The sequence below is a fragment of the Rhinopithecus roxellana genome, chromosome 5 (assembly GCF_007565055.1).
Source record: "Rhinopithecus roxellana isolate Shanxi Qingling chromosome 5, ASM756505v1, whole genome shotgun sequence".
NCBI classification, from domain to species: Eukaryota; Metazoa; Chordata; class Mammalia; order Primates; family Cercopithecidae; genus Rhinopithecus; species Rhinopithecus roxellana.
The window spans coordinates 154,901,302-154,928,042 of record NC_044553.1 but is presented as its reverse complement, the minus strand read 5'-3'; the positions used below and the strand labels follow the sequence as shown (position 1 = coordinate 154,928,042).

Below are 26,741 nucleotides of genomic sequence, written 5' to 3'. Positions count from 1 at the left end.
CTAGCTAGCTTAAACCCCACATCTATTGCATTTCCTGCTTCTAATTAGTACATACAAGCTAATGTATAAAATGTGAAAAAGCATTAAGAAAATGAAAATTACCTATTTTATCACCTAGTGATGACTACTAACAGCCTATAATCTTCATTTCTTTGTTACGTATACAATTATTTTTGAAAACACAGTATGTATAGTTTTATGTCCTTTATGTAGCATAATTTTTTCCCATTGCCATTTTTTCATGATTGTTGATGGTTGCATATTTTTCCATCAAAAGATGTAGCATAACTTTACCACTCTTTAGAGTCTTCCCAATTTTTCATTAGGGAAAATGAACATCCTTATATAATTTTTTTTGCTGAATCATTTCCCTATGCTAGATTACCAGTATTATTACCAATTCAGAAGTTATAAACTTTGTAAAGGATTTATTACCAATGTTTCCAGAAAGATTTCACCAATATACCCTCCAATAGACTGTAAGAGCGCTTCCTCATTAAATCCTTACTGGTATTAAGTTTAAATAAGAAGAATCACAAAATTAGTAGGTGAAATAACCCAATCACTTAAATTTTTTCTTTCTTAATGGTTGGGTTGGACCTCTTTCAAGTAGTTACTGACATCTGTATTTTTTTTTGAGTTGATCAATATTATTTGCCCACTGTTTGCATTTTTTCTTCCTATTGATTTGTAAGTTATTTACATAAAAGGTTTTTTTTTTTTTTTTTTTTTTTTTTTTGAGACGGAGTCTCGCTCTGTCACCCGGGCTGGGGTGCAGTGGCCGGTTCTCAGCTCACTGCAAGCTCCGCCTCCTGGGTTTACACCATTCTCCTGCCTCAGCCTCCGAGTAGCTGGGACTACAGGCGCCCGCCACCTCGCCTGGCTAGTTTTTTATATTTTTTAGTAGCGACAGGGTTTCATCGTGTTAGCCAGGATGGTCTACGATCTCCTGACCTCGTGATCCGCCCGTCTCGGCCTCCCAAAGTGCTGGGATTACAGGCTTGAGCCACCGTGCCCGGCCTTCTTTTTTCTTTAGAAGTGAAATCAAGGCTTAATTTATCTGGTTAAGTTTTGTAATTTTTTTTTTTTTAAAGACACCGTCTTGTTCTGTCACCCAGGCTGGAGCGCAGTGGCACGATCATAGCTCACTGCAGTCTCCAATTCCTGGGTTCAAGTAATCTTCCTGCTTCAGCTTTCCTAACGGGCTAGGACTGCAGGTGTGTGTCACCAGGCCACACTTTTATCATTTTTTGTAGAACTGGGATCTATGTTGTGCAGGCTGCTCTTGTACTCCCGGCCCCAAGTGATCCTCCTGCCTGCGCCTCCCAAACCACTGGAATTGCAAGTGTGAGCCACCACACCTGGCCTATCTGCTGGTTAAGTTCTTTAAACAAAACAGGTAAAATGGAGGTTTTAATATCTGGATTCTCATGTGTATCTGTGTAGTTTTATTAACGTCCTCTCCTCTTGTTCCTCATTCCTCTTTCATAGTAATAACAACAGAAAGCTCACTTCAGTCACTTCAAATCCAAATGTAACAATGCAGAATTAAAAAATGGAAACAAACTCTTGGAATTAATCATTTATCACAAAATGAACAATTTCAATTCTTAAACATACAATCACTTTTCTTCATACTAACTCAAAATGAGTAAACAGAATTTTATTCAAACTTTACAAATATCATTTACATTTAGCCTGAGATTAAGCATGAGAAAGTTCAACCTGAAGTTAGACTTCATTGCCCAGTTAAGCATCTGAAAATAAAGCTGAGAATGAATATACATCATCAAACAAAGCATTCCAATGAAGTCTGGCAATGAATTGTGACACAAACTGAACTTTAATTTGCTCTGGTCCACATGATCTTCAGAGCCTAAAAGTTCCTATTTTTTAATAATGATGGAAAAATATCTGCAAATGACAAATGCATGAAGGTGTGACCAGATGCAAAATTTTAGTTCAACATTTCTACAGCAGCTGCTTTAGGTGACCATTAAAGAACAACTCCCCAATCCTTATTGTTCAACATGTACTTGAAAACATGCGGCAGCATGGTACAGTTTATTAAATTTATAAATATCAGTACGTGTAATAAAATATAAAATACTGAGTATCCCTTTTTCAAATATTAAGTCTCTGAATGCTTCATTCATCCTTTGGTTTCAAACCCATACAATGCACTCATATTACATTGTAGATTTTGCATGGAGACAGAACACTGTACATCTGTTGGGGAAGGTGGGGTGCTGTGGGAATACCAAAGCACTACATCATAGAAAGTAAATGTTGAAGCAAAAATACTTTCTGAATATATACTGTACATTATGTAAACACACATTCAGAATAAGAATCAACACAGGCCAAAATATTGTTTTCTAGGAAACCAGAATCTTCTTTCTTTTAAATCACACACTGAAGATGCTTTTTGTTAAGAAAAAGAATGAAGTCTGTTCCTGTATTTGCTTATGTGCTTAGATATCTTGGAAATGAGTAATTATTACATTCATTGCTAACGGTTTATCCTCTGCTTAGTTGGCTGGCTGTTGCAAACACGGAATACAGAACTATTTCAGTCCCTGTTTTTCATTTAATACTAGTTCAGTAATATATAATTAAATAATCTTTATTAATCCATTATTTCTAATATAAATAGATTAAGTGAAGCAGTGAATTTCAAAATTTGTGCAGGGGAAACTAGTTGATAATTTGTTTCCAATAAGGCTAGTAGCAATTAATTACTACAAAGTTTCTCCAAGCTAGTAGTGAACCCCTGATTTAGCAGGTTGAATCAAACTGTATAGTTAGGTAATTCTAATTCCTCTATTACTGTGCAAATCTAGAATTTTCTATGTAAAAGACAGTGCTGGCAGCATCAAAGCCCTGTAATAAGAGTATGAAATACTGATTAGGATTTGAAATGAAGAGATATTATATGAAGACATGTGAATGTCTTAATGATGGTATCATAGCAACGGCCTCAGAATTCCCTTACTGAAACAGAAACTAAGACAAATCATTATTCAATAATCTTCTGAGCCAAAAGCCTAAGTTGAAAGCAAGTGATAAAAACACAAAACCAAAGATGCATTTTCTATGACCATATGCAAGAATTTCAAGCTTTATATCAACATTCTGTACCAGCACCAGCCCCTCTGAAAAGAAGAAGTGTAGTCATGACTGTCCATCCCTTTTCAAAGCTTCCAGTCTTTGAAGGAGTGCGTTTCCAAAGGCTTCCCGGTAGGCGGGGCTGAGTGTATCCAACAAGGAGTAGACTGTTTCGTGGTAGGGAGTCTGTAAATGATCATCCACCTGGTCAAAAGCATAGCCTACCACCTACAAGAGAAATGCAACAGTGAATTCATTAGTTTTCATGCTGGTACAGAAAACAAAATCCAAGTGTTTACGTGAGTAATCATCCTTTCAAAAAAAATTATTTTTTTTCCTAGCCACTAGACCACCAGATACATGGATAATTATTGAGTGACACTATTTCTCAAACAATGTCAGAGTATGCACATTTTAAACACAACCTTTAATACTTCAGCAACTTACAATGTGTAACACAGAAACAAAACCACTAAAATGCTCCCTATAGAATTTTCTTTAAAATTTAAAAGGTTTTACTTAGAATCTCAAGGAAATGCAGAGAATTTGAAAAGCTACACAAAAACCGTTTTATTTTCATATTCTAAAACATGCATCTATTATTTACCCTATTTAATTCCACATATACTGAGGGTCCACTACATTAAGTACTGTAATAGGTAATATATCATTAGTTCATATTTTTATCATTTTTTTACTCCTTTTATAAATAGAATTCTAGAAATTATTCCTAACAATTTAGTTTTAATAATTAGTTGTTAATTTTAATAATTGTTTCATTAACTGGTTTAATAATTTGTTTAATTATTCATTTTAATAACTGCTTAGCTTTATTATTAGTAATCTGAAAGGCCACTTTCACCTAATATATTTCTTATCTGACAGGGAATAAATGCTCAACTCTGTGAGATAAAAGGGAATGTTACTGTGTTTTTTTTTCCTTGGTGGGGTACACTATTTCTGGAAGTATTGCAATACCAGGTCGATGAGTGAAGTGAATGGAGCAAGAGCCTATTATATCTTCCTGCTCCAAAAATCCATTTAATATATTGTCCTTGCATAGAGGACAAACAGATATTAAACTGATAAGAGATACTCCAACTGATCTAAGGCTAAAGGCTGAGAGGCAATATGTTGTTTTTTTTTTTTTTCCTGTGACCACAGCTACAACTTTTCTTTTTGATGAGATTATAAGGTATATCATGGTTCACCATCACAATATAGGGCAAAATTAATTTAGTTTTTGCTGACTTAAGTTTGTACATTCCCTATATAAATCCTAAATTTTTATGACATCTACTTAAGCCATAGAAGGTGAGAGTTTATGTTAGAAGCTGAGTTTTTTTTTTTTTTTAAATGAAAAGCAGAGGCAGACACCTAAGGAAAATGAATCACACCTCTTCAGATCCATGCTCGATTACTGTACTCTCTACAGTGGAGTACAGTTCAGTTTGCCTTCTTCCTCTTATCCCTGCTAGACTGTGATCTTCCTGGTGGACAGGGATCATGTCTTATTCATGGTTTGATTTTCAATTGCTGACACAGGATAGTTGCTCAATAAATGTTAACTGAATCAGACTGAAAAACAAACAAATATTTGAGCACCCACTACGTCAGGTTTTACAAATGGTTCACATTTTTCTGTATCACACAGTCATATAATCATTCCCCAAATCGTTTTAAGTTTTTGTAAATCTCCAAGTTATAGATTAAGAAGCAGGAACTCTCAGGGGTAGACAGACTCACCCAAGATCATTTAAATTCACATTTAAGACTGCTGACTCTCTGATCAGAACTCCTTCTATCTCTCCATAGCCAACTTAGAATTAACCAACACAAGACAGAATTAGCTTACTAATTCTGTCATTTATCTCTATTTCTGATTTAAGATTCACCTCTAAACACTGAGTTTTTAGTACAAATTTAAGGATGTGTAAAGAAGTGCACAAAAATTAGTTAAATCAGGTACTACGCCTAAAGTCAAGCAGCTATCTTTGTGGCAGCTGTGAGGAAATTGAGGGTGGTACAGATGCTGGCCTTGCAATTTGCTCCATCAAGGAACATACAGTATACACGACTCATCTTCGGCAAACTGAATCCAGTGAAGTAGAGAGATGTTTATGTACTTAAGATAGTATCATGTGACATTCTTACTTGCTTAGGTGGGCCTTGCTCACCACCTTATGATAATGTACAATTACTTTGAACAAATATAGAAACACAGAAATGTATGACATTTGTTAAGACTGAAGATTCATTGGTTACTAAGGTTAAAACTAGATTTTAGATTTTCTAATGTCTATCCCTCTGTTCAGTAGGTCAAAGGTTTTTTTTTTTTTTTTTTTTTTTTTTTTGAGACGGAGTCTCTCTCTGTCGCCCAGGCTGGAGTGCAGTGGCCGGATCTCAGCTCACTGCAAGCTCCGCCTCCCGGGTTTACACCATTCTCCTGCCTCAGCCTCCCAAGTAGCTGGGACTCCAGGCGCCGTCACCTCGCCCGGCTAGTTTTTTGTATTTTTTAGTAGAGACGGGGTTTCGCCGTGTTAGCTAGGTTGGTCTCGATCTCCTGACCTCGCGATCCACCCGTCTCGGCCTCCCAAAGTGCTGGGATTACAGGCTTGAGCCACCGCACCCGGCCAAGGTTTTTATAGTAATTTTTTTTTTTTTTTTTTTTAAACAGGGTCTGTGTACCCAGGCTGGAGTACAGTGGCCCAATTCTAGCTCACTGCAACTTCGGACTCATGGTCCCCCTCCTAAGCCTCCCAAGTAGCTGGATTACAGGAATGTGCTGCCATGTTGGGCTAATTAACAAAAAATACATTGTAGAAACAGGGTCTTGCTATGTTACCCAGGCTAGTCTCGAACTCTCGGCCTAAAATGATCCTACCAGCTTGGCCTCCCTAAGTGCTAGGATTACAGGCAAGAGCCCACAGGCCTGTCCTATAGTTTTTTCTTTTTTAATTAAAAGTTGCTCTCAGGTGATGTTTTCTACTATTCTAAATTCATGATTTTGGTTTAGAGAATGGAAAGGTTAATCTGCCTAGAAGAGCTCTCATAATAAAGAGATATTCATAATAAAGGGTTAATGGGACACTCTTAGAAATCTGGGGGCGGAATGTTCTGCTCTGATTTACTTCTGATCTAAGAGTTGGAAAACAGTGTTGTCAAGTACGTTATTTTAACAGAAGAGACATTTCCAAGAGGTTGACGAAGATCTTTTCAACACAGTAACTGCAAAACCCATTCAATGCAGAGAATGTATATATAATTTTGGTGAACACATTTAGCTATAGATGAGAAATAAATTAGTTTTGGGGGTCATGATTAAAACAAAGTCACACCCTGCAAATCAAATGTTTTTCAAAAAATTCGGTTGCCCTATATCGATCAACAGCCTTTAAAATTAATAAAAATTTCTAGATAAAAAGTTTTTCTTAAAAAAATTTAGAAGCTACTGAATATTCAGTTCTCATTTAACACTCTTCCCCTCCCCACTACCTCTCTTTTTGATAAAGTGGTGAAGACATATTTTTTTTTCTACAAAGAGAAGTGAGTTACCTTGAGCCCTGCTTCAGTGAGCTCTAAGCAATATCTGTTTCTTTCCTTTGTTTCCACATTGATATAGGCCACATCATCTGCACACCGCAGGCTTTTCGAGACAAACATGTTGTTAACAGCAAAGAGAACATCATTTACAACTGCTTCAGCTTCTAGCCTCATGTCTTTCATGTCCGTTCCTTCAAAACCATTAAGCTCTGAACCTTCTTCAAATCCTGACATACTGCTTAGCTCCATGGGATTACAGTCTGTTTCCATTCTCTGAAAAAAAGCAGTTATAAAATTTGTTTATAGAAAGACATTCAAAATACTACATTTGATTAAAAATAGCTATGCCTTACAATTGCTACTTAGTACAAAACACTAGCTAACAATTTTTAGGAAAAATACTATCTAAAAACATTTCTAGTGTTTTTTCACAGCAAAATCACAGACACCTATAGATTTTCAAAAAAAGAATCTCCCTTCTCCACTTACCCCCAACAGGTCAATTTCCATATTGATAAGCATTTAGAATATATATATATATATATATATATATATATATATATACACACTTTTTTTTAAAAGCTATTTTGAATAATGCCTCAGTAACAATCCTAGTACATATTTTTAAATGTATAATTTTTCTCTAGGACAGATATTTAGAACTGAAATTGCTGAGTCAAAGGACATACTTATTTTAACTTTTTTTTTTTGAGATGGAGTCTTGCTCTGTTGCCCAGGCTGGAGTGCAGTGGTACGATCACGGCTCACTCCGCCTCCCGGGTTCATGCCATTCTCCTGCCTCAGCCTCCTGAGTAGCTGGGACTATAGGTGCCTGCCACCATGCCCAGCTAATTTTTTTGTATTTTCAGTAGAGATGGGGTTTCACCGTGTTAGGTAGGATGGTCTCGAACTCCTGATCTTGTGCTCCGCCTGCCTCAGCCTCCCAAAGTGCTGGGATTACAGGTATGAGCCACCGTGCCTGACCTATTTTAACTTTTAATATATACTGCCAATTTGCCCTTCAAAAAAATACAGTATGACTTATACTTCACTGACAGAATATGAGGGACTGTACTTTTTCACCTCTTTCCAATTATTTTAAATTTTTGCCAATTTAAGAGGTGAAGAATGATAGCTCATTGTTGTAATATGTATTTCCTTGAGTAAATATCTTTTTGGGTGTTTGTAGGGTATTTTTAGTTCTAAGATCATACAGTTGCAATAAGCAGAAATGGAAATAAATCTAAATTGCGTGAAATCAGAGGGCAAGTCTTTACCTACCACAGTATACTACCACTCAGTAGTTCCTTTTATGACTTCTAGATTGGGGTTCTGCTCTAGGCCTTCCCCATCCCATGATTACATTTTTAAAATCCCCTAAATTCTTGTTGTATCTGAATTTAACTCTTTCATCCATCTGGAATTTATTTTGCACAACTTTATTTTCCAGAAGGATAGCCAACTGTCCCAACACCACTTACTGAATAACTCACCTTTTCACCACTAACTTGAACTGACCCAAATGTTATATTTTGAAAAATATTATTTCTAATTTCTCATGTTAACTGGATCCAATATAACTGCCAGGCTGCTATGTGGTTTTAGCTTTTCTGTGACTGGGGTTAAAAAAGATCTTCCTGGCTAAATGTATTGTTAAAATTTGAAACGTATGAATGAGAAAAGTTAATTAATGTGAAAGTGCTTTGGAATGTAAACAAGGCTTTACAGAACAAACTATGGTGAGCTATTGTGCTTTCTTTTTGCTTGGCAGGTTTTAAAAGTAAAGTTTCACTTCTCTGATACGGAGTAAGCATCTGCTGTCGTGAATGAAGCATAACTCTTCATTCACTCACGTGAATTCAATCAACCTTCATTTCCTATCTACTTGAACACTGTGGTCAAGGTCTAGTCCCACCCCCTAACCACACTGGGGTTAGACTGGTAATAAACGGTAATAAACTCACTGTATTTTAAGAGACAAGGTCTAACCATGTTGCCCAGGCTGGAGTGCAGTGTGTGATCATTGTGCACTATAACCTAGAACTCCTGAGCTCAAGCCATCCTACTACCTCAGCCGCCTGAGCAGTTGAGACTACAGGCTCGAGCCGCCACATGTGATCCTTAAATGCTTTTTTAGAAGAAGTCTCAATTTTTTTCTGACAATATGGACAATTTTTATGGGCATTTATTTAAACCACTGATCTGGTACATTACACAGTCCATCGCTATTCCAAGTTATGCCCTATTTGTGTAATATTCAAAATCCTTCAAGATAGTGACATTTAAAATTCTTTAAGTTAGTCAGTAGAATTACTTGTAAGAGCTTATAAAATTATAGATACATTTTCCTCACTGCAGAAAAACAAAATCAAAATCAAAAATCTCTGGAAGACGAGTTATTTTTTTCAGAGCTCCTGAGCGATTTTACTGTGCAGCCACAGCTCTAAATTATCAGCAAAATCTTAAGAAGCTAGAGTTCCTACAGCTGAATGTCATTTCCACACTACAAAAGTCAAAACTACTTGCCGAAGGCAATTTATAACATATGTAAAGCTATTTCAAAAAATTACATAGCAAATGTATAATGTATTCCTCCAATCCTATTTCAATTAATAATATGTTTTAAAGACTCTTTATCTTGTCTCTCATAGCACTTTACAGAATTAGTCACTCGCTACAAACAACAGAAGTTAATTATAAAATTACCAATTATTGCTGGAGCAATCTGTCGGGTAACTGAAAGCTCAAATTGACTTATGATATAGGAAAAAAAATTTGGTTTTCCAAATTTTACCTTATTGCAAAAATAATCAGTATATTGCTTAAGATTATATTTGGTTTTATATATACAAAATGAGCCCTTTCTTTTTTACTAGTTTTGAAGATTTAGAAATGACTGACTACTATAAATCTCTTGACACCATGAATATCAAACATCTTAATTTTGCTTAAGTTATCAAGTACTTCAATTAGAGATGTCAGAAATAATGATCATTACATAAAAAGATGTTTATATGAGAAAGCTTTACATTTATAAAGCTTTTTTTTTAAGCAAGAATCTAATTCATTGCAATTAGGATCTTGATGCAGAAAGATCAAGAATCCAGTACTTAAAGGGAAGAAATCCTCACAGGTCAGTGAAGTAGGTCACCAAACAGTTGTAATAATCAGCACCGAGCTGCAAAAAAAGAGGAAGACACCTTTCCTAAGACTGAACTTTTAAGACACTTTCCCTGAAATGTCTTTGAGTAACATACAATTTAGACCTTTTGATGACACATACAAATTAAAGTAATGGAGCATTACATAAATAACATTTTTAGCCATTATTTTAAGGTATGATTACAACTTGTTTTTTGTTGGTTGAAACAGGTTCTTGATTATTTACCAATATCCTTTTCCCTGCCTATGACCACCCATATTTTCCAAGGGCAACCATAACGCCCCCTTCCCATACCAAGTAAAGTAACCAAGCAATTTGGCTGAGATTGACTCCAATCCCCAGATACAGACTCTTCCAAACTAATTAATACATGAAATTCTTCCTGGTCACTTTATTTTTTTGAGACAGAGTCTCGCTCTGTTGCCCAGGCTGGAGCGCAGTGATGTGATCTAGGCTCACTGCAACCTCCGCCTCCCGGGTTCAAGACATTCTCCTGCCTCAGCCTCCCGAGTAGCTGGGATCACAGGCCTGGCTAATTTTTGTATTTTCAGTCGAGACAAGGTTTCACCATGTTGGCCAGGCTTGTCTTGAACTCCTGGCCTCAAGCAATCTGCTGCCTCAGCCTCCCAAAGTGCTGGGATTACAGGCATGAGCCACCACGCCCAGCCTTCCTGGTCACTTTAATCAGAATAGTTCAGTCACAGTACACAGCCCAAGCTGTTCCAGGCAGCCACGTTGAGATGGGGCCACTAGCCCAAGCACGATGCTGACAACGGAGAAAAATAGAGCCAAGAGATTCACAGAGAAATGCAGCCAGAGTCCACTCTGGTTTCCCAGCCTTTGCACTTCTCAGTTATTGGAGCCAACAAATTCCTATTATCTTACTGGCAACAGAAAGCATTCTACTGGATTTAGGAGTCTACCCATGATGAAAGGCAGTCATTGATTTCGCTCTACAACAGCCCTATGAAGGTAAAAAGGTTTAGAAAATGGAGCTCAGATGATGATGATGACTATTTTTGTGCCTGTCATGTAGAAAGTGATTAATAAAAGCTTAATACAATCTAGATATCAATAGTTTCCTATTGCTTCTATAATAAATTACCAAATTAGTGGCTTAAAATAGCACACACTTACTCTCTTACAGTTCTGGAGATGAGAAGTCTAAAAGCAAGATTTCAGCAGGTCTGTATTCCTTCTAGAGGCTTCAGGAAGAAATCTGTTTCCTTACCTATTCTAACTTCTAGAGGACATCTGAATTCCTCAGCTTATGATACCTTCCTCAATCTTTAACATATATAAAAACATTCAAATGCCTTCTTTTTCTGCTCTTCCTTTTTTTGGAGAGTTATCTATTTACGAGACAGGATCTTGCTGTCGCCTAGTCCATAGTGCAGTGGCACAGTCTTGGGCTCAAATGATCCTCCCACCTCAGCCTCCCAAATAGTTGGGACTACGGGTGGGTGCCATCAGGCCCGGGTAATTCTATATTTTGGAGAGACAGGGTCTTCCTATGTTTACCCAGGCTAGTCTTGAACTCCTGGGATCCAGCAATCCTCCTACCGTGGTCTCCCAAAATGCTGGGATTACAGGTGTGAGCCACTGCGCTTGGCCATAATTTATTTTCAGTGAACACATTTAATGGGCAACATAAGGTGGTAGGCAGTTTACATGTTTCTCTTAAAAGGAGGCCTAGAATACTTGCCAAGCCCACTGCCTTCTCTGGAAAGGTTTCTGAATCATAGGTTTCATGCTTTGTATTTTAACTCCAGCATCATCATAGCAAAATGTACTCGGGATGGGTATTTCAATTAAAGGCACCATCTCAAGGTTGGCAAGGGGTTTATTTATGTCTTAAGTCAAGAGCTTTGTCCAACTACTTCCGGATGGTGGTCTAGCTAATCAGATTCTCTCTCAAGGAGTTTGAAGAGACAAAAACCATGAAGTCAGTTAGCTGGTGACAACAGCTAACTGTGATGACAGTAGTTACAGAGGAATAGCAGTGAGCAGCTAGGTTGCTATGTTGACGGACACTTGAGAAGCAGCTTCCACACTTCGGATTATGTACCCCAGAAGATAAAAATATTTTGAGCAGACATCTTATTATAAGCATTTATATAAATATTCTACCACAATTAAAATATTTAAGACATATAAATACACATTTAAACAGAAGGTAAAGATGGAATATAGATATATTTTCTGCTCAATGGATTATCTGTGTACCTGACTAGAAGCCTGTACCATTGAGGATGAGAAAATACAGGCCCATTTCAGTGAAGGAACAACCACTGGAATTACTACTGACACTTTAGAATTGCCATCAGGTTACCAGAATGGTTGACTCATCAATGTGAATCCTGTAAAAATCTTTGCTTTCCCTTTTTGTACACAAAACAATTTATCACCATATAAGAAATTCTAGATGAACAGAACTTTCTGTGATGATGGAAATGTTCTTTATTGTTGTCCTCCAATACAGCAGCTAATAGCCATCTGAAGTTTGGCTACTGGGATGGAGAAATTGAATTTAAAAATGTATTTAATTTTTGTTCATTTAAATTTAAATAGCTAGTGGCCACTGTATCAGATGGCACAGGTCTAGACCTCTGTGAAAACTTGCAGATAATATAATAAGCAGAGTTTATACTAAGGCTGAAAAATCTCAGTGGATGTAAAGGCACGGAATCAAACTTTATATGAGTAGCAAAATTTGGAAATTGAGATATAATTGAATCCTAACTACTGTACGTAAAGGAATCAATCATCGTTTCAAATAGTAAAAACTAATGAACCATTATCCTATGTTTTATAATCTTGTCTATTCGGATTCTAGGTTTGTTAATCAAATATCATGATCCACTCTGTACCTACATATCCAGCATTTTTTTAAGCACTAGAATACTAATAAAAGATGTCTACTGGTAGCTTACAGTCTAATTTGGGAAAGACAGGCACATAAAATATTTGCACAAATATTAATGCCATGCACACACATCATAACTATTCTCCCCAAACGTACTTAATTGTGAGTGGCAGATAATTACAGAAAACAATGATACGTCTTGGTCCTACTACGCTATCACTAAACTTGTATGAACCTGAGTTGGCCACATAATCTCATTGGTCTCTCAGAGTTCTCATCTACAAAATAAGGTAAATGGGCAGAAAATTCTTTGCTGTTCTAAGAGCTTTGACATTCTATAATCTATGACATAATGGTTAGTTATGATGGGGCTTGACTAAGGGGACAGGTCAGTCAAAACTGGTCTGGCATGAACACAAATAAAGAGTTATAAATAAGCAAAAAGGTCTTGAGAATTGTGAAAAATTCTGTGTAGGGAACAAAACATAAGCAAGGGTCAGCACAGGGTGTGGCAGGAACTAGTTGGGCTAAAGTACAAGGATATGCAGGGATGGCTCACTTTGACAGCGTGCTGACACCTAGAGAGAGGAATTTGATTTTGATATAATAGGCTGTTTTAAGGTCTTGGGAATGGAATATCTTTTTATTTAATACAGGTTTCTTATTGGCAGTATGTAGTGTGGTCCTGCTTTTTTATCCATCTGGCAACCTCTATCTTTTAATTGGGGTGTGCTATGGTATGAATATTTGTCCCCTCTAAAACTCATGTTGAAATTTAATTTCCAATGCAACGTGGCAGCACCAAAAAGTGAAGCCTTAAAGAGGTGACTGGGTCATGAGTCACTTCCCAAAGAGTGGATTAATCCATTTATGGATTAACAGTTTAATGGGTTACCATGCAAGTAGAACTGGTGGCACTGCAAGAAGAGGGGGAAAAGATGTGAGCCAGCACATTCAGCCCCCTTGCCATGTGATGCCCTGTGCCACCTCAGGACTCTGCAGAGTCCCCACCAGCAAGAAGGCCCTCTCTAGATGTGGCCCCTCTACCTTGGACTTCTCAGCTTCCATTACTCTAAGAAATAAATTTCTTTATAAATTATCAAGTTTCAGGTATTCTGTTATAAGCAACTGAAAATGGACTAAGGGTGTTTAGACCACTTACATTTAATTTGATTACTGTAATTATTGATATAGTTGAGTGTGAATTTGCTATCTTGCTATTTGTTTTTAGTCCCATCTGTACTTTATTCCCTTTTCCTTATTTTCCTCCTTGCTTTTGAATTAACCACTTTTTAGGATTCTATTTTATATCCTTTGGTTCTTATTATATTTTTTGTTGCATGTTTTTGGTGATTGCTTTAAAGTTTATAGTAGACATCTTTATCACAATGTACCTCCAATTAATACTATGCTATTTCATGTATATGAACTTTACAAGACACTACTATATAGCATTTGCTATTTTTGTCACATATTTTACTTCTGCATAAATTATAAACTTCATAATAATATTATTCTTGCTTTAAACAGTCAATTATTTTTCAGAGATTTAGGTAATAAGAAGTATTTTATATGTAATGATATAATTACCATTTTTTGTGCTCCTTCATTTGTACTGATCTATATCTACATGTATTATCTGTATCATTTTCCTTCTGCCTGAATAACTTCTTTCAACGTTTCCTGTAGTGTAGGTCTGCTGTTGATGAATCCTTTCATCTTTCCTATGTCTGAACTAGTCTCCCTTTCACCTTCATTTCTGAAAGATATTTTTGCTGGGTAGAGAATCCTAGGTTGACAGTTTTGTTTTTTTTTTTCTTTCAAGTCTTTAAATATGCTTCTTGGGTGCAGTAGCATGTACCTGCAGTCCCAGCTATTTGGGAGTCTAAGGTGGAAGAACTGCTTGAGCTCAGTTCATGACCAGCCTGGGCAAAACAGTAAGAGCCTGTGTCTCTAAAATAATGAAACAGATGTTTCTCAACTATCACTTTGCTTGTCTTGTTTCCCATGAGACATTTGATGTCATTGTTATCTTTGTTCCTCTTGGTGTAGTTTTTTCATGCTTCTTTTCCTTAGGTTTCATTGAGATTCTGGAATCTATAAGTTTATAGTTTTCAACAAATTTGGAAAATTTCTGGCCATTATTTCTTCAAACATTTATGTGTCCCTACCCTCTTTGGGGACTCTAATTTTATGTATATTAGTCCAAGTGAAGGTGTCCTATTCCTCACTGCTGTATTTTTTTCACTCTCTGTTTCATTTTGATTTATTGATATGTCTTCAAGTTTGTTAATCTTTTCTTCAGTATCTATTCTATTTGTGTCTTTTAATCGTTTAAACACATTTTCCATGTCTTTGCTTAATTTGCTCAATCTTTTTTCTAGTTTTTTAAATATATAAAATACAGCTGTAATAAGTGTTGTAATGTCCTGCCTACTAATTTCAAGTATTATTTCTGGGTTAGTCTCAACGGACAGATTTTTCTTCTCAATTATAGGCTATATTCTGCTGCTCTGCATGCCTGGTCATTTCTAACTGGATGCCAGACATTGTGATTTTGGTGCTGAATGTTTTTATATTATTTTAAATATTATTGAATTCATTTGGTTAGACGCATGGTGAGAAAAAGTTTAAAAAGTAATAAATATTATTGAGCATTGTCCTGGGAGGTAGTTATCCGGAAACAGCTTGATCCTTCTGGGTCTTGCTTTTAGACAAGATCTGTATTTAATCTCTAGTTAATTTTGTCCCATTACAAAGGCAAAACCTTTCTGAGTACTTTACCCAATGCCCTATGAATCACGAGGGTTTCTATTCTGTGTGATATGAGAATTATCCCTGGTCCTGCTTTAGCTCAGAAAATTGTTTCCTCTAATTATTTTTTTTAATGGAAGAACAGAAACAATTATTAAACACATGAAAATACACTCACAGTTAGAAATCATAGAAATAATTAAAATGAGGTAACATGCCTGGGCGTGATGGCTCAAGCCTGTAATCCCAGCACTTTGAGAGGCCGAGATGGGCAGATCACGACGTCAGGAGATAGAAACCATCCTGGCTAACATGGTGAAACCCCGTCTCTACTAAAAAATACAAAAAACTAGCCGGGCGAGGTGGCAGGTGCCTGTAGTCCCAGTTACTCCGGAGGCTGAGGCAGGAGAATGGCGTAAACCCGGCAGGCGGAGCTTGCAGTGAGCTGAGATCTGGCCACTGCACTCCAGCCTGGGCGACAGAGTGAGACTCTGTCTCCAAAAAAAAAAAAAAAAAAAAAAAAAAAAATGAGGTAACATTTAACATCTTGCAGATTAGCAAAACATTTTCCTTTTTGAGTCTACACATGAAAAATTTTCTAAATCAAGTATTATTGAGGACGCAGAACAGAGAACATTTAGACACTGAGTGGGAGTGTAAACTGGCACAACACTTTGGAAAATGATTTGATACTATCCAATAAAGATGAAGATCCAGCAATTTAGGCTCCAAAGAAATGAGAAGATTTATAATTTTCATATCACCTCTGCTTTAGAAAGTCCCAAGCTGAGTATCCTCCTCTCTTTTTTTTTTTTTTTTTTTTTTTTTTGAGACAGAGTCTTGCTCTGTCACCCAGGCTGGAGTGCAGTGGCACTATCTCAGCTCACTGCAATCTCGGCCTCCTGGGTTCATGTGATTCTCCTGCCTCAGCCTCCTGAGTAGCTAGATTACAAGCAGCCACCACCGTGCCTGGCTAATTTTTGTATTTTTAGTAGAGACGGGGTTTCACCATGTTGGTCAGGTTGGTCTCAAACTCTTGACCTCAAGTGATCCACCCACCTCAGTCTCCCAAAGTGTTGGGAATACAGGCGTGAGCCACCCCACCTGGCCCCTCCTCTAATTCTTTTTGGTAGTTCTTTCCCCAGCCCAGGGCAGTGAACTCACAGCCATGAATCAGTATTCAGCTGCAGGCTGGAGGGAGGTCCTTTGTATATCTTCACAGTCCTTGCTTTCTGTGAAGCTATTTACTTTCTAGTACTCTGTCCCAGCTGCCCTGGCCTTCTTGGGTTTCTAGCTCTATGTCCTCAATTCAGGGAGACCATCCGGCTTTACCTGGTTTTTTCTTTCCAGTGCCATGACTGGCTTTAGGCAATACACTGGGGCAACAGGCTCACCATATTTGTATCATGCTTCTCAGGGATTACTGCCCATTACCTGATGCTCAGAAGTCTTGAAAACATTGTTTCATATATTTTGCCCACTTTTTCTTTTCTTTTCTTTTTTAAATTAAGGTGAGAGGATCCTTGTTAGTCTATCTTGGCCTTAAGGGGAAATCCCAATAATCAGTTTTGAGCTAACTTTGCAAGCCTATTTTATTAGTTTCTCTTTTATTGACTTTGGTCTCTCCTATACCACTCTGAACCAACGTTTACCATCTTGCTGTTTCCTTCATTAATGAATTAAATGCATCTGACACATGCTCACGATATGTTTTATGGCATCCATGTTTTTAACTTGAAAAAATTATTTTAACACTACTTTGAAGACTTTTAGACTTCTAAAATTCAGCTCAGACAAACCTATTTCAGGATTCTGTATCTGATCTCAAGATGGTCAATCACTGTATCTTCCTGAACAGTATCTCTGTTTTGGTACTGCTGTACTTAAGCCTCATGGCAAATAATTTTTGTGTCTGTACTACTACAGATCCATGAAGATGGGGCCTGTGATATACATATCACCAGCACAGTGTCTGGCATAAAGGAGGACTTCGTTGAATATTTTCTGAACGAATAAAACACAGAGAAAATTCTGACTCTCTGCTTCTCAAGTGTGATACTTGGCTCTGTGACAAGGAGTATACAAAGACTCAGGACAAACATGGCAGATATTCTTGGAAAATACACATCGCTCTTACTATATCAGTATCAGGAAATATTACAAAACTGCCTAGAATTCTAATGAAAAGGTACACAAATGTTTGGATGTCTCAAGTCATATCCTCTTTAGGTTATACCCCATGCGTCTAGGGTTTCCTTTGCCTCTAAAAGGTACATGTGAGTGAGGAATATTTCCATGAAAAATAAGTTTGAGAAGTATAGCCCTAATCCAAGGAATTAATTCAAGAAGAGGAAAATTTCAGGCATTGTGTCTGGCAGTATAAAGTTAAAAAGCAGAGGCACGAGCTGGTAAAAGGATACAAGGTTAGGGCTGAGTTAGGCTTTCTCTAAGTTTTTGCAACTCTTTCCACTTCAGTTATGCTATTGCTCTGTTAAAAATTAATTGTTAATAGTTTTGGCTGGGTGTGGTGGCCCACGCCTGTAATCCCAACACTTTGGGAGGCTGAGGCAGGTGGATCACTCGAGGTCAGGAGTTCGAGACCAGTCTGGCCAACATGGCGAAACCCCATCTCTACTAAAAATAGAAAAAATTAGCTGGCCATTATAATCCCAGCTACTGGGGATGCTGAGGCGGGAGAATCTCTTGAACCTGGGAGGCAGAGGCTGCAGTGAGCTGAGATCGTGCCACTGCATTCCAGCCTGGGTGACAGAGTGACACTCTGTCTCAAAAAAAAAAAAAAAAAAAAAAAGATTATTGATAGTTTTAATTTTTTAACATTCTAATTTTCCTATGGTGAAAAGAAAATGACTGTTTTCAATAAGAAAAAACAATTTAAAAATTGCGATCTTTTGGAAAGTACAGGGTGTAGGAAGCAGAAATCTTTTTCTTAGAGAAATCAGGCTATTATTCAGACACTTAAAATAACTGGTAGCATTAGTTGCAAGTAAAACAAGAGCTCTGAATTTATCTGCATTTCCAACAACTGTTTTGAAAGTAAAGATGAATAAAGTTTATTAATTATTATCAGCAATTTAGAATTTAGGCAAATTTAGAATTTAGGCAAAGCTAAAACCCAATTTAACCTTTGTTTTCTGTAACACATAACATTTAATCTGTTTTCAATATCTTACATATATATTTATTTTAAATAAAAAATTTTAATTCAGAATCATGTGTAGTATCACAAACACAAAGTATTTGTAATTCAAGTAAGAATGGCTATTTTCCCTTTTTTTTTTAATTTTTATTTTTTTTGAGACGGAGTCTCGCTCTGTCGCCCAGGCTGGAGTGCAGTGGCCGGATCTCAGCTCACTATAAGCTCCGCCTCCCGGGTTTACGCCATTCTCCCGCCTCAGCCTCCCAAGTAGCTGGGACTACAGGTGCCCGCCACCAGGCCCGGCTAATTTTTTTGTATTTTTAGTAGAGATGGGGTTTCACTGTGTTAGCCAGGATGGTCTTGATCGGCTGACCTCGTAATTCACCCACCTCAGCCTCCCAAAGTGCTGGGATTACAGGTGTGAGCCACCGTGCCCAGCCTATTTTCTCATTTATACACTAGTTTATAAAATTATTCTGCACCCCATTTTCAGCAATGACACAAACATATATATATTCTAGTAATTATAAATCTAGACAACAGAATTGTGCTTATCTTAGTCTCTCTGTATTGCTATAAAGAAATACCTAAGGCTGAGTAATTTATAAACAAAAGAAGTTTATTTGGCTCATGGTTCCACAGGCTGTACACGAAGCACAGTGCCAGCACTTGCAGTGGCCTCCAGCTGTTTCCATTCGTGGTGGGAGGGGAGCCAGTGTGTGAAGATCACACAGTGAGAAAGGGTGGAGGTGGAGGAGATACACAGGTAGGTAGGTAGGTAGGTAGGTAGGTAGATAGAGAACAGGACACCCAGGCTCTTTTCAACAACCAGTTCTGTCAGAAACTGAAAGAGAAAACTCACTCATTCCTGGGAGAAAGACACAGAGCCATTCGTGAGAGATCCACACACACCACTCCCACCTCACACTGACACCCCCACCCCACTCTGCCCCAACACCTCTCACCAGGCCCCATCTCCAACAGTAGGGATCAAATCTTCACGACAGACTTGGTGGGGCAAAACAAATCATATCCAAACCATAGCCTTTCACTCCTCGCTTCTCAAATCTGATGTCCTTCTCACATTCAAAATACAACCATTCCATCCCAATAGGCCCCAACTCTTAACTTGTTCCAGCACCAACTCAAAAGTCCAAAGTCTCATCTGAGACTCAAGGCAAGTTCCTTACAGCTATAAGCTTGTGAAGTAAAAATTCAAGTTATTTACTTCCAAGATACAATGACAGAATAGTCATTGGATAAATGCTGTTTTCCAAAGGGAGAAATTGGCCAAGAGAAAAGGGTAAGAGGCCCCATGAGAATCTGAAACCCCTCAGGGCAGACATGAAACCTTAAAGTTCCAAAATCTCCTTTGAGCATGTCCTGCATCCTGGGCACAGCGGTGTGAGGGGTGGGCTCCCAAGGCTTTGGGCAATCTCATCTCCATGGCTCTGCTGGGTGCAGCTCATGTGGCTGCTCTCATGAATTGGAGTAAAATGCCTGAGGCTTTTCCAGGATGAGGGTGCACACTGCCAGTGGCTGTGCAATTCTGTGGTCCCCATGGCATCCCTGTTCCCACAACTCTACTAGTCAATACCCCAGTGGAGACTCTCCATCGGGGCTCCAACACCACATTTCTGCTTGGCAATGTCCTAGCAGAGTCTTTCTGTGACACCTAGGCCTTCTGATATATCCTCTAAAATCTAGGTGGAAGCTGCCAAGCCTCTGCCACTTTTGCACTCTGTGCTCTGAAGTCCTAACAACACATAGAAGCTGCAAAGGCATACAGCTTGCAGCCTCAGCTGAGTACCTGGAGCCCTTTGAAACAGCTGGAGCTGGAGCAACCATGATGCAGGGAGCTGCATTCCAAGGTGGCAAAGGACAGTTGCGCCCACAGCTTTGACTGTGGAAACCATTCTTGTCTTCTAGGCTTCTGGACTTGCGATGAGAGGAACAGCCTAGGAGATTTCCGAAATGCCTTGAGGGCCTTTTCCCCATTGTCTTGGCCATTAGCACCTGGCTCCCTTTTATCTGAACTAACTGGATTCTTCTCCTGAAAGTGCTCTTTCCTTCTTTAACACAAGGCCAGGCTGCAATTTTTCCATATTTTTATGCTCTACTTTCCTTTTAAATTCCAACTTTAGGTCATTCCTTTCCTCCCATATTTGATTGTAAGCTGTTAAAAGGAGCCACGCCACTTCTTGAACCCTTTGCTGCTTAGACATTTCTTCTACCAGATACTCTAGGTCATCATTCAAGTTGGGCCTTCCACAAAGCCCTAGGCATGGAAGCAATGCAGTCAAGTTCTTTGCTACACTGTAACAAGGGTCACGTTAGCTCCAGTTCTCAATAAGATCCTCATTTCCCTCTGAGCTCTCCTCAGCATGGCCTTTACTGTCTATATTTCTATCAGCATTTTGGTCACAACCATTTAACCAATCTCTAATAAATTCCAAACATTCTTTCATCTTCCTGTTTTCTGAGCCCTTCAAGCTCTTTCAACCTCTGCCCATTACCCAGTTTCAAAGCTGCTTCCGCATTTTCAGGTCTCTTTATATCAACACCCCACTCTCAGTACCAATTTTCTGCCTTAGATGCGTCCACTCATGACAGAAGGGGAGCCGGGATACTCAGATCACATGGTGAAGGAGGGAGGGAGGGAGGGGAAGTGGGAGAGAAAAAGGGAGTAGGGGAGAGGGAGGGAGACATATACAGAGAGAGATAGAGAGAGGAGGTAACAGGTTCTTTTCAAAGACCAATTCTCAGGGGAACTAAGAGTGCGAGCTCATTCACTCTCAGAAGGGCACCGACCCATTCATGAGGGATCCACCCCCACGATCCAAATACCTCCCACCAGGATTCACCTCTAACACTGGGGATAAAATTTCAACATGAGGCTTGGTGGGGCCAAAGCATTTTCAAACCATAGCAGTGCTTTTGTTGATTAAGGAGGGAACTCAGGATAAAGAAATACACAGGGTTAATTTGAGTTTTTACAAACTGTAAATAAACAGCAACACTGGGTGCTGTGGCTCATGCCTGGTAATCCCAGCATTTTGGGAGGCTAAGGTAGGTTGATTGCTTGAGGTCAGTTTGAGACCAGCATGGGTGACATGGTGAAACCCTGTCTCTACCAAAAAAACACAAAAATTAGCCAGGCATGGTGGCACAAGCCTGTAGTCCCAGCTACTTAGGGGCTGAGGAAGAGGATCGGTGAACCTGGGAGGTTGAGGCTACAATGAGCTATCGCACCATGCACTCCAGTCTCACCATGCACTTCCAGTGACAAAGTGAGACTCTGTTTCAAAAAAAAAAAAGTGTAGCAATACAATCCTGTAAACCTTTCCTTGGAAACCAGAAACTATAAATGAGACTCTAGGAAAAAACACTCAAAAATGGAATGTTAAAAAAAAAAAAAAAAATTCAGGTATGACAGTTTCTTATTTCTATATAATCCTCTAGGAAATAAGTATTACTTGGCACTATATTTAACAAACATAATCAATATCTACAGAGACATAAAGTAGAAAACCTCACTGCTTTCCATTTAAACTACAAATTGGTTCTCTACCAGATCCTGAGCAATATGCTGTTCCTTGCAAAGAGACAAAAATTGGAATACTTTACACTTGCTATTATTTATTCTGGTAGATTGTATCACTTGATGTAAAGTTTCCATAAATGATTCCTTAAAACATCATACATAAATTGTTTAGGAACCAGCTCTTTCTCCATCTGTTGGCATCATTTTTGGGTCGTGTTCGGGTGTTTGTGTTTTTGGAGGATTCATAAAACTGGTTATTATGACACTGATTACTAAATCGTTGATTCTTTACTTCCTAATTTATTAGACTATTTTGTTTCATTACGAGTCAGAGCATCAAAGAGCTTTGTCCTTGATGACAAAAAAAATGGGTAAAGACAGTCATATATACCTAGCCTGACAAAAGAACAGTCCCAGAAAGATTTCAAGAGCTTTACAGAGACTGCAAATTTTTACCTTCAAAGTCTGACCTTTCAGTTGACATTGTAACAGTCAGCTGAGGGCAGGATACAGTATCTTAATCATGATTACCTTTATCTGTACAACACACTACAACCTGGAAAATCTTCTCAATATGAACAAGAAGGGGCCAGTAAGGTGTGATGGTTAACAGGCTCTCAAGCAGACTGACTGGGGCTAGGATTTTAGCTCAGCCACTTAATTTACTCTGTGACTTGGAAAAAGACGTTTTAATCTTTCTCAGTTACACATTCCTCCTCTTCAAACTGATGCTAAAATAGCATCTACCTTTAAGTGTATACAGAGAACTAAATGAGTGAATTCATGGAAAGTGCTTAGAACTGTGCTGGGCAAACAGCTGAAGAAATATTATCTATTCTATTAAAAGTATTTAACACTATCTTTCAAGAAGAAAGCCTTGCCCTGAAGCTCAAGCCATGTGCCTCCAAGTTACATTATGTGCTCTTTACATTATGCAGGAGATTGGCTGCTGCTGTGTTGCTCTTCCTCCAAGAGCCATAAGGTATGGAGACCTGACAGCATAGTCCTGTTACCTCAGGTGCAAGTCATAAAAAAAGGTCAACTACATCTCCTTGGCTTTTCTTTCATTTCCCATGTTAACAGATTTCTCTGAAGGACGATTATTTTGACATGACCCATTTAGCCTCTGGCATACAGCCTCTCACCTGTCACTTCAAACTTTTGTATAATTCTTAATAAGCTGACAATATTCGATTGGGTAATTATTTTCTTTTTTGCTAAATTTAATTTTATTTTTTGAAATAGGGTCTTGCTCTGGCACCAAGGCCGGTTTCAAACTCCTGGTCTCAGGTGATCCTCCCGGCACTGGCCTTCCAAAGCGCTGGGATTACAGAGACGCTTCACCACACCTGGCCAGGGTAATTATTTTCATCTTCCTCAATTAATGCAAGGTGTTAACATTTTGTGACAGGTACTCTGTCTTTCACAAAACAAAAACGGCACTGTGAATTCGGATGAGTTTGTTCCCTACTGTATCATGATGACAGGTCCTAAACCTGGACATTTATACTGAATTTCTCCTAGAAAGCATAAAGTTTACAAGGCTACACACAATACTCTGAAGAGAGCATATTTGTTATCGCAAAATCTTCGTTTTAATTTTCCTTTCTGATATTTGAAATTGCAGGCACTGTATAGATAGCCTGAATGCAACTGTATATTGAAAAAGGAAACCACTTATTTAATAGCTGCTGAAAGAAGTTCAAATCGTATCTATTTGTCAGAAGTCTATTTCAAACCTTTCAAAGCCTATTCTAATTTATTGCCGGATAAGATCCCACCTTTGACTTTTCATACCACCTTCCTTATATTCCTTTTATGGCAAATATTAGAATTATTAATTTGCAAACATGTTTTATCTTCAAAATATATCCAGAATCCAACTGCTTCTAACTAATCATCTTTACTGCTACCACTTTGGTCCAAACCACTGTCATCTTTTCCTTGGATTACTACGATATCCTTCTAACTGGTTTTGTTGTTTTTACTCTGGTCCTCCCACTTCCACACCAGACTATTCTTAACATAGCAGTTAGCATGATCCCATAGAAACTTAGGCCATATTATGTCACTTCTCTCCTAAATCCACCTCACCCAGAGTAAAGGCCAAAGTTCTTTTTTTTTTTTTTTTTTTTTTTTTTTTTTTTTTTTTTTTTTTTAAGACAGAGTCTCACTCTGTTGCTCAGGCTGGAGGGCTGGAGTGTAGTGGCATAATCTCGGCTCACTGCAACCTCCGCCTCCTGGGTTCAAGCGATTCTCCTGCCTCAGCCTCCCAAGTAGCTGGGATTACAGGTGCATGCCACCACACCTGACTACTTTTTAATATATTTTTGGTAGAGACAGGGTCTCACCATGTTGGCCAGGCTGGTCTTGAACTCCTGACCTCAAGTGATCAGCCTGCCTTGGCCTCCCAAAGTGCTGGGATTACAGGAGTGAGCCACAGTGCCTGGCTCCAAAGTTCTTATCAAAGGCCCAGGAGGCCCTACATGATGTGCTTCCTCTGTGCCCCCAGCCCCCAACTGCCCAGCTTCTTTTTCCTTGACTCACTCCTGATGTTCCCTAAACTCATCAAGCATTCTCCTGTGACAGCGCGTTGCACTTGCTGTTCCCCTTGCGTGGAAAACAACTCTTCCAGGTATACGTGTGCCTCACTTCCCAGCTTTCTCCAAGTTTCTGCTAAAATGTAATCTTATTAAATAAGAGAATTTCTCTTACCATCTCATATAAAAATGGCAAGTCCCTTCTCTCTTCCCCATCTCCATTCCCTTTACAATGCTTTTGTTTTTCCAACAGCCCTTATCACCACAAAGCATATTATTCGCTCATTTATTGCATGTTTCTCCTCCCTTCAATAAAACATAAGTTCCAGGAAGGAAGAGACTTATCTGTTCACTCCTGTATCTCCAGCACCTAGAACAGTGCTTGGCACACAGAATGCAATCAATAAATATTTACTGAATAAATGAACAAACATCCACTTTATTTATTTATTTATTTATTTAAAGAGACAGGTCTTGCTCTGTGGTTCAGGCTGGAGTGCAGTGGCATAATCGTAGCTCGTACGATCCTTTCTGATATTTGAAATTGCAGGCAGTCTATGGATAGCCTGAATGCAATTCTGCAGCCTCAAACTCCTGGGCTCAAGCGATCCTTCCGCCTCAGCCTCCAGAGTAGCTGGGACCACAAGCAGGCACCACCATGCCCAATGACCTTCCACTTTAGAACATAAACTCCTTGAAGGTTCTGCCTGATTCTTGATACTGTTCACATCATCAACTGTGGTGACATTCATTTAATAGACCTTAACAAAATTTTTGAGTGAAGAGCAAGGGAATCTAAGTTACTGAGAATACTTGGGGTAAGTCTACAAGGAATTAGGGGAATCAACAATCCAAGCAACTGCATACAGAGCACCCTGGTTCTCAAACGAAAAGGTGGTTGTGGAAAGCGGAACCAGATGTTTCTCCATCTACCAACATTTTGGGCAGTATTTCCAAGGCATTCATGAAAGTTGCCGAGACAGTAAATATTTCACTCCTTAAATTCCTCGTCTTAATTCACTGGGATTAAACAGCTCTATGTTTCAGGACTCTGTTCAGGTTCGTGCCCTACTCGTATCATTTAATCTTCCTAATAAATCCATGCACATAAGATTTTAATCCACTGACACTGGGCAAAGGAGGCAACGTGGGGTCGGGGAGGGTAGTGGCCGGCTCAAAGTGGCTGGGCTAATAGGTGTCAGGGCCAGGATTCTAACCCAGGACATTTGGCCTCTGGGCCATCGAACACCCGCATCCAGGCCTTTTGAGGTTGACTAACTTAAGAGCCGGCTCCGCCTCTGCAGGAGTTGCCTCCCAAAAGGCAGAAATACGATTGCGCAGACGAACAGAACAGCCCAAGTTCTTCACCCAGGTTCCCGCGGGATCAGGAGCCTTCAACATTTCTCAAGGAATGCAGTTTTGCCCACAGATGCTTCGAAAACCCAAGTTTCCTGATCATTGGTATGACACACCCAGGATTAAGCGAGCGTATGCGAGAAGCGCTCTGCAAACCGCCAGGCGAACGGCAACGAAGAGGCAGCCTCGGAAACAATACCTGAATGAGGCGGGGGCTGAAGAACTTGCTGACAATGGGCACCGGTCAATGCTCGGGGGCGGGCGGGGATGCTCCAGAAGGGCTCCAGTCCTCCCCGCGGAGACGGCGGAGCCCCAAGTGTGCGTTTCTGGGGCGCCGAGGTCTGAGGGGGGCCGGGAGAGCCAGGTCGGTCTTAACACGCCCCCAGACCCCTCTTAACACGGGCGCGGGGCCCCTGCAGCCTGCAGCCCCTCTCGGCCCAGCCCGCTGCGTGGCGTCGCGTCCGCGTCCGGAAGGCCCCACGGCCCGCCGCCGCCCCGAGCCCCTAGCCCTTCTCGGAGGCCACCCCTCGCCCGCAGCCCGCCCGGCGGCTGCTTACCTGCGCACCCGGCGTCCTCTTCTTCTTCCCTCCGGAGGCTACTGGAGCCGACCGGCGGTGCCGCCCCCTCCCTCCCCGCCCTCGCCCGCCCCGCCCCCTCGGAGCCGGAACTGCTCCAGCTCCCGCCCTTCTGCCCGCCTTCCGCGGCCCCCT

General features: G+C 39.4%; 1 protein-coding gene and 1 non-coding gene across 3 annotated transcripts; both read right to left on the bottom strand.

Moving 5' to 3' along the window:
• Positions 1-1,569: 1,569 nt before the first annotated feature.
• GSKIP (GSK3B interacting protein) lies at positions 1,570-26,660 on the bottom strand. 2 transcript variants are annotated; one of them, XM_030931581.1, is made up of 3 exons: positions 26,589-26,660; positions 6,664-6,924; positions 1,570-3,336 (listed from the first exon to the last, which is right to left on the bottom strand). In XM_030931581.1, the coding sequence occupies exons 2-3, from the start codon at positions 6,919-6,921 to the stop codon at positions 3,175-3,177; spliced, it is 420 nt and encodes a 139-aa protein (XP_030787441.1). In that variant the 5' UTR covers positions 6,922-6,924; positions 26,589-26,660; the 3' UTR covers positions 1,570-3,174. The 2 variants fall into 2 exon arrangements, with proteins under 2 accessions (XP_030787441.1, XP_030787442.1); XM_030931582.1 differs by lacking the exon at positions 26,589-26,660 and adding an exon at positions 26,231-26,508 and having other exon boundaries at positions 1,632-3,336.
• LOC115897994 lies at positions 4,053-4,239 on the bottom strand. Its single transcript, XR_004057762.1, has one exon. It is a non-coding gene; the product is annotated as a U2 spliceosomal RNA (small nuclear RNA).
• Positions 26,661-26,741: the final 81 nt, after the last annotated feature.

Excerpts from the sequence above, each read along its gene's own strand:
- GSKIP (XM_030931581.1), bottom strand. The coding sequence starts at position 6,921 with ATGGAAACAGACTGTAATCCCATGGAGCTAAGCAGTATGTCAGGATTT. Across the intron at positions 3,337-6,663 it reads TCACTGAAGCAGGGCTCAAG|GTGGTAGGCTATGCTTTTGA; the intron begins GTAACTCACTTC and ends TTTCTCTTGTAG.